This window comes from Oncorhynchus tshawytscha, linkage group LG07, assembly GCF_018296145.1.
Source record: "Oncorhynchus tshawytscha isolate Ot180627B linkage group LG07, Otsh_v2.0, whole genome shotgun sequence".
NCBI classification, from domain to species: domain Eukaryota; kingdom Metazoa; phylum Chordata; class Actinopteri; order Salmoniformes; family Salmonidae; genus Oncorhynchus; species Oncorhynchus tshawytscha.
In genome coordinates, this window is record NC_056435.1 from 26,224,679 (window position 1) to 26,232,814 (window position 8,136).

Sequence of the window (8,136 nt, forward strand, 5' to 3'; positions counted from 1 at the left end):
AGGTGGTCCCTCAGTCTTCCGTCTGTCTTCCACAAACAAAAACGATGCATGTAGGCCAGTGACAAACAATTTAAATGTAAAGCCTTTTTAAATTCAGGCGGTAACACAACAACATCTGGAAAAAGTCAAGGGGTGTGAAAACCTTCTGAAGGCACTGTACCATGCAATCACCTTATCATGGAAATGTTGTATTCATGAGTTGTTACTGATTGTGTGTTTTGTCTGTTTCTCTGCTCAAGATGGCAGGTAATTTTAAGGCAAGCCGGAACACAGAGTGAGTCGCCATGGCGGCAGGAGTGGCTGCATGGCTTCCCTTTGCACGGGCAGCAGCTATTGGCTGGATGCCTGTGGCCAACTGCCCCATGCCCATTGCTCCTAGAGACCACAGAAAGAGACATGACGAGCTGATCATCCTGAACGTGAGTGGACGACGCTTCCAGACCTGGAGGACCACACTGGACCGCTACCCAGACACCCTGCTGGGAAGCTCAGAGAAACAGTTTTTTTACGATGAGGAGACAAAGGAGTACTTTTTCGACCGGGACCCAGACTCCTTCCGCAGCATTCTCAACTTCTACCGGACGGGAAAGTTGCACTATCCTCGCTACGAGTGCATCTCGGCCTATGACGAAGAGCTAACTTTCTTCGGCATCATTCCGGAGATCATTGGCGACTGCTGCTACGAAGAGTACAAGGACCGGAAGCGGGAGAACGCTGAGCGTCTCCAGGATGACCAGGATGACAACAAGGACTGCAAGCTGCCCAACATGACATACAGAGAGACCATGTGGAGGGCCTTTGAGAACCCTCACACCTCCACCATGGCCCTTGTGTTCTACTATGTCACTGGCTTCTTCATCGCCATCTCAGTCCTGACCAACGTGATAGAGACGGTACCTTGCGGTGCCACGCCTTCACAGAAGGATATGCCGTGTGGCGAGCGCTATACCATCGCCTTCTTCTGCATGGACACAGCCTGCGTCCTCATCTTCACCGTGGAGTACCTCATGAGACTGTTCGCCGCACCCAGCCGCTACCAATTTATGCGCAGTGTGATGAGCATCATAGACGTGGTAGCCATCTTTCCCTACTACATCGGCCTGGTGATGACTGACAATGAGGATGTGAGCGGGGCCTTCGTCACGCTCAGAGTGTTCCGTGTGTTCCGCATCTTCAAGTTCTCCCGCCACTCGCAGGGCCTCAGGATCCTGGGGTACACGCTGAAGAGCTGCGCCTCCGAGCTGGGCTTCCTCCTCTTCTCCCTCACCATGGCCATCATCATCTTCGCCACGGTCATGTTCTACGCAGAGAAGGGGTCGTCGTCGACCAAGTTCACCAGCATTCCAGCCTCCTTCTGGTACACCATAGTCACAATGACCACGTTGGGGTAAGCTCTCTCTCTCTCTCTCTCTCTCTCTCTCTCTCTCTCTCTCTCTCTCTCTCTCTCTCTCTCTCTCTCTCTCTCTCTCTCTCTCTCTCTCTCTCTCTCTCTCTCTCTCTCTCTCTCTCTCTTGTGTGGTTCATAAAACAAATTGTGTGTTCTGCATTGGAATGGTGCATGCTGTCCCCAAGAGATCTCAAGATGGTTCACAAATGTTATCTTCAAATCAGGAGCTCTCACAAAACCTTATTTGGCATCACCAAATCACAAATATTGATTCATGTTGGGAGTTTTGGTATTCTATAAAAGTTAAGAAGTCAACCATCCAAGGTTGAATTCAAACAACAAATGTCTTCTGAAGAGGCTTTAGTTAGTTATACAACTATAATTCACTTCAACATGATGAATGCACCTTAAAAAGTTGATTAGCAGATTTGATCTGGTGCCAAAATGCTTGCCTGTGTTCTACTGCAAACGTAATACCTTAATCTATTGTTTGGATGTCCTGGATATGTTTTCTGCTGTGTGGTGGAAAATGGAATATGGATAAATGCCAACAGCTTCCTCACTTCTTCAATAGACTAGTGGGTGTATGTATGATGCTGCTGCCCATTTGAGTAATGGTGGAGAGCCACCACTACATTTACAGTACCTACCTGACCTACTAGTATAAACTCTAATGGCAAAATGTTTACCTCACTGTGGGCTGGCCGAATGCAGTAGCTCCTGGGAAAGTATGTGTATGTATATATGTGTGTGTGTGTGTAAGCACGCACGTGCCTGTGCTCCTGCGGGCATTTGTCCATGTGTGTGCGCTTGCCTGAATGTTTTGCGAGGGTAGCAGGAGATGTGTGTTCCTTTTATGTCTTTGTCTAGTGGGTGTTTTGTGTCTAATGTCATTTAAAAAATGTCCGTAATCTGGTATGCTCTGGGACACATAATCACAGAAAACAATGATTGTAATAAGAATTGGGATCCTGAATGCCGGTGAAAGGGTTTTTGTTTTTCTCACTAGATTAACAATTGGTTTTAATTTGTTCTAAAAAAATAACTGTACATTCTTTGCAAATGTTACATCTATAGGTACGTACAGTATGTAGATGTAATACTTTTTACAACTATTTTCCTTCTATTTATACTTTACCTGTTTCTGCCAGCTTCTCTTTGGGCTTTGTCCATCTCCACATTCTGTTAGTCAAGGAGAATGACCTCTGACATAAAAAATAAAAGTAACAAATAATAATAAATAACTAACGTTTCCGTCCCGGAGCAAGCACCAACTAGCCTGGGGCTAGCCCATGCTAGACCCATCTCCCGGCTAGGGCTCCTGGGCTACTCCTGAAGCCCTCTCCTCAGCTACAATATCCAGACCCCTTCTACTGTCGGTACGGGGCACGGAACCCCGCTGATCCTTCACGACTGGAATACCGACATAATCTGCCCGAGGATCCCAACAGACCCCTCAGGCGCAAAGTCCCCTGAAGGCCCATTCTGCTAACCGCGGCCTGCTAGCTATCTATAGCATACTGTTAGCTGATCCACTGGCCAGTTTCTTGCAACTACTATACCCATTTTGCCAACTGGACTTAGACCCCTCTGCTACTTGGAACCCTACTAATTCCACGACTGGTCTATCGATGTCACAGCACGAGGAGGCAAAAACAGACTTTACCCCCATCTCTCTAAGGCCCTTATGCTAGCTTACTAGACCCCGCCTGCTAGCTTGCTAGCACAGGCCTGCTAACTGTCTGAATCGCCGCGTAACCAGCCAGCCCAACCACCACTGGACCTATATGATCACTTGGCTACGCATGCCTCTTCCTAATATCAATATGCCTTGTTCATTACTGTCCTGGTTAGTGATTACTGTCTTATTTCACTGTAGAGCCTATAGCCCCGCTCAATATGCCTTAACCAACCATGTTGTTCCACCTCCCACATATGCGATGACATCACCTGGTTTAAACGTCTCTATATCTCTCTCTCTACATTACTCAATGCCTAGGTTTACCTCCAATATACTCTCTTCCTACCATACCTTTGGCTGTACATTATGCCTTGAATCTATGCTATCGTGCCCAGAAACCTGCTCCCTTTACTCTCTGTTCCGAACGTGCTAGACGGCCAGTTCTTATAGCCTTTATCCGTATCCTTATCCTACTTCTCCTCTGTTCCTCTGGTGATGTAGAGGTTAATCTAGGAACTGCAGTGCCTAGCTCCACTCCTACTCCCCAGGTGCTCTCATTTGTTGACTTCAGTAACCAAAAAAGCCTTGGTTTCATGCATGTTAACATTAGAAGCCTACTCCCTAAGTTTAGCACATTCTGCCAACCCGGATGTCTTAGCCGTGTCTGAATCCTGGCTTAGGAAAACCACCAAAACCCCAGAAAATTCCATCCCTAACTATAACATTTTCCACCAAGATAGAACTGCCAAAGGGGGCGGTGTTGCAATCTACTGCAGAGATAGCCTGCAGAGTTAAATCCTACTATCCAGGTCTGTACCAAAACAATTCAAGCTTCTACTTCTAAAAATGCACCTTTCCAGAAACAAGTCTCTCACCATTGCCACTTGCTATTGACCACCTTCTGCCCCCAGCTGTGCCCTGGACACCATATGTGAATTGATTGCCCCCCATCTATCTTCTGAGCTCGTGCTGCTAGGTGACCTAAACTGGGACATGCTTAACACCTTGGCCATCCTACAATCTAAGCTTGATGCCCTCAATCTCACACAAATGATCAATGAACCTACCAGGTACAACCCCAAATCCGTAAACACGGGCACCCTCATAGATATCATCCTAACTAACTCGCCCTCCAAATACACCTTTGCTGTTTTTAACCAAGATCTCAGAGATCACTGCCTCATTGCCTGCATCCGTAATGGGTCTGCATCCGTAACAGGCCTTTCTAATTGACCTGGCCGGGGTGTCCTGGAATGACATTGACCTCATCCCGTCAGTAGAAGATGCCTGGTTATTCTTTAAAAGTCCCTTCCTCACCATCTTAAATAAGCATGCTTCATTAAAAAAATGTAGATCTAGGAATAGATATAGCCCTTGGTTCACTCCAGACCTGTCTGCCCTTGACCAGCACAAAAACATCCTGTGGCGTTCTGCATTAGCATCGAATAGCCCCCGTGATATGCAACTTTTTAAAGCAGTTAAAATATGCACAGGCAGTTAGGAAAGCTAAGGCTAGCTTTTTCAAACAGAAATTTGCATCCTGTAGTACAAACTCAAAAAAGTTCTGGGACACTGTAAAGTCCATGGAGAATAAGAACACCTCCTGAGCACTGAGAGAGCACTGAGGCTAGGAAACACTGTCACTACTGATAAATCCACAATAATTGAGAATTTCAATATGCATTTTTCTACGGCTGGCCATGCTTTCCACCTGGCTACCCCTACGCCGGTCAACAGCTCTGCGCTCCCCACAGCAACTCGCCCAAACCTCCCCCACTACTCCTTCACCCAAATCCAGATAGCTTATGTTCTGAAAGAGCTGCAAAATATGGACCCTTACATATCAACCGGGCTAGACAATCTGGACCCTCTCTTTCTAAAATTATCTGCCGAAATTATTGCAACCCCTATTACTAGCCTGTTCAACCTCTCTTTTGTATCGTCTGAGATTCCCAAAGATTGGAAAGCTGCCGCGGTCATCCCCCTCTTCAAAGGGGGATACACTCTGGACCCAAACTGCTACAGACCTATATCTATTCTACCCTGCCTTTCTAAGGTCTTTGAAAGCCAAGTTAACAAACAGATTACCGACCATTTCGAATCTCACCGTACCTTCTTCGCTATGCAATCTGGTTTGGGTGGTCATGGTCATGGGTGCACCTCAGCCACGCTCAAGGTCCTAAACGATATCATAACCGCCATCGATAAGAGACATTACTGTGCAGCCGTATTCATCGACCTGGCCAAGGCTTTCGACTCTGTCAATCACAACATTCTTATTGGCAGACTTAACAGCCTTGGTTTCTCAAATGATTGCCTCGCTTGGTTCACCAACTACTACTCCGATAGAGTTCAGTATGTCAAATTGGAGGGTCTGTTGTCCGGACCTGTGGGTGCCACAGGGTTCAATTCCCGGCCCGAATCTCTTCTCTGTATACATCAATGATGTCGCTCTCGCTGCTGGTGATTCTTTGATCCACCTCTACGCAGACGACACCATTCTGTATACCTCTGGCCCTTTGTTGGGCACTGTGTTAACTAACCTCCAGATGAGCTTCAATGCCCTACAACTCTCCTCCGTGGCCTCCAACTGCTCTTAATTAAATGCAAGTAAAACTAAATGTATGCTCTTCAACCGATCATTGCCCGCACCTGCCCGCCCGTCCAGCATCACTACTCTGGACGGTTCTGACAGAAACACAGTGTTGGAGAAGAAAGTGAAAGTACATTATGTGCCATGTAAAAAAGCTCATGTTTAAGTTCCTTGCTCAGAACATAAGAACATATGAAAGCTGGTGGTTCCTTTTAACATGAGTCTTCAATATTCCCAGTTAACAAGATTTAGGTTGTAGTTTTTATAGAAATTATAGGACTATTTCTCTCTATACCATTTGTATTTCATATACCTTTTGACTATATGATGTTCTTATAGACACTTTAGTATTGCCAGCCTAATCTCAGGAGTAGATAGGCTTGATGTCATAAACAGTGCTGTGCATCAAGCATTGCTAAGAGCTGCTGTTTGAATGAATGCTTACAAGCCTGCTGCTGCCTACCACCGCTCAGTCAGACTGCTCTATCAAATATCATATAATATTCTTAATTATAATATAATAAACACACAGAAATACGAGCCTTTGGTCATTAATATGGTCAAATCCGGAAACCATCATTTCAAAAACAAAATGTTTATTCTTTGTGAAATACGGAATCGTTACGTATTTTATCAAACGGGTGGCAACCCTAAGTCTAAATATTACTGTTACATAGCACAACCTTCTATTTTATGTCATAATTATGTAAAATTCTGGCAAATTAATTACGGTCTTTGTTAGGAATAAATGGCCTTTCAACAGTTTGCAACGATCCAGGCGGCCCAAACTGCTGCATATACCCTGACTCTGCCTGCACTGAACGCAAGAGAAGTGACACAATTTCTCTCGTTAATATTGCCTGCTAACAGAAATGTATTTGAACTATATATGCGGGTTAAAAAATATATACTTGTGTATTGATTTTAAGAAAGGCATTGATGTTTATGGTTAGGTAAATTATTGCAACAATTGTACTTTTTTCACGAATGCGCTTTTGTTAAATCATCACCCGTTTGACGAAGTTGAAGTCGGCTGTGATTCGATGATAAATTAACAGGCACCGCATTGATTATATGCAACGCAGTGATTATGTGAAGATTGATTTTTTTTTTATGAGAAGTTTAATGCTAGCTAGCAACTTACCTTGGCTCCTTGTGGCCACAAGGTCCTTTTGATGCTGCACTTGCGTAACAGGTGGTCAGCCTGCCACGCAGTCTCCTCGTGGATTGCAATGTGATCCTCCGTAATCAGATTACAGATTGTTATGAAAACTTGAAATCGGCCTAATTAATCGGCCATGTCTACCTCTCGTACGTACAGTCACTGTGGGGACGACGTCACCGATGCACTTATGAAGCCAGTGACCGATGTGGTGTACTCCTCAATGCCATCGGAAGAATCCTGGAACATATTCCAGTCTGTGCTAGCAAAACAGTCCTGTAGCTTAGCATCTGCTTCATCTGACCACTTTTTTATTGACCGAGTTACTGGTGCTCAGGAATCAGGAGAATAGAATTATGGTCAGATTTGCCAAATGGAGGACGAGGGAGAGCTGTACATGTCTCTGTGTGTGGAGTAAAGTTGTTCTTGAGTTTTTTTCCCTCTGGGCGCCCATTCAACATGCTTGTAGAAATGAAGTAAAACAGATTTAAGTGCCATCATCAATTTGTGGTGGTAAATAGACAACTACGAAGAATATATATGAAAACTCTCTTGGTAGATAGTGTGGTCTACAGCTTATCATGAGATACTCTACCTCAGGCAAGCAAAACCTCAAGACTTCCTTAGATATCGTGCACCAGCTGTTGTTTACAAATATACATAGACAGTCACCGTTTGTCTTACCAGAGGCTGCTGTTCGTCTTTCAGCCACGACTCGGGGAAACATAAGATATTACAGTTTTTAATGTCCCGTTGGTAGGATATATGTGCTTGTAGTTCGTCCACTTTATTATCCAGCGATTGTACGTTGGCCAATAGTACTGATGGCAAAGGCAGATTAGCCATTCGTCGCCAGATCCTTACAAGACACCCTGATCTCCTTCCGCGATATCTCCATCTTTTCCTCCTACGAATGCCTGGGATGAGAGCCTCGTCAGTTGTCTGGAGTAAATCCCTCTCATTTGACTTAAAGAAAAATTATTTGTCCAGTTTCAGGTGAGTAATCGCTGTTCTGATGTCCAGAAGCTCTTTTCGGTCATAAGAGACGGTAACAGCAACATAATGTACAAAATAAGTTACAAACGCGAAAAAACAAACAAAATAGCATGGTTGGTTAAGAGCCCATAAAATGGCAGCCACCCCTCCACCTCCATTTCTTGTTTGTTTTCCCATTTGCTCTGTTGCTAATGCTTACAATTGGATCATACCCTAAATTGCAGCGATCCCACTCTGGATGAACTTGTGGATACCATTTTTATGTCTCTGTGTCCAGTATGAAGGAAGTTTGAGGTAGTTTCGCAAGCCAATGCTAA

The 8,136-nt window shown here is 44.8% G+C and overlaps 1 protein-coding gene across 1 annotated transcript; it reads left to right on the forward strand.

The window, feature by feature from the left end:
• Nucleotides 1–254: 254 nt before the first annotated feature.
• Nucleotides 255–1,391, forward strand: LOC112255451 (potassium voltage-gated channel subfamily D member 3-like). Its single transcript, XM_042325014.1, has one exon. The coding sequence runs from the start codon at nt 285–287 to the stop codon at nt 1,389–1,391; it is 1,107 nt and encodes a 368-aa protein (XP_042180948.1). The 5' UTR covers nt 255–284.
• The last annotated feature ends 6,745 nt before the right edge of the window (nt 1,392–8,136 follow it).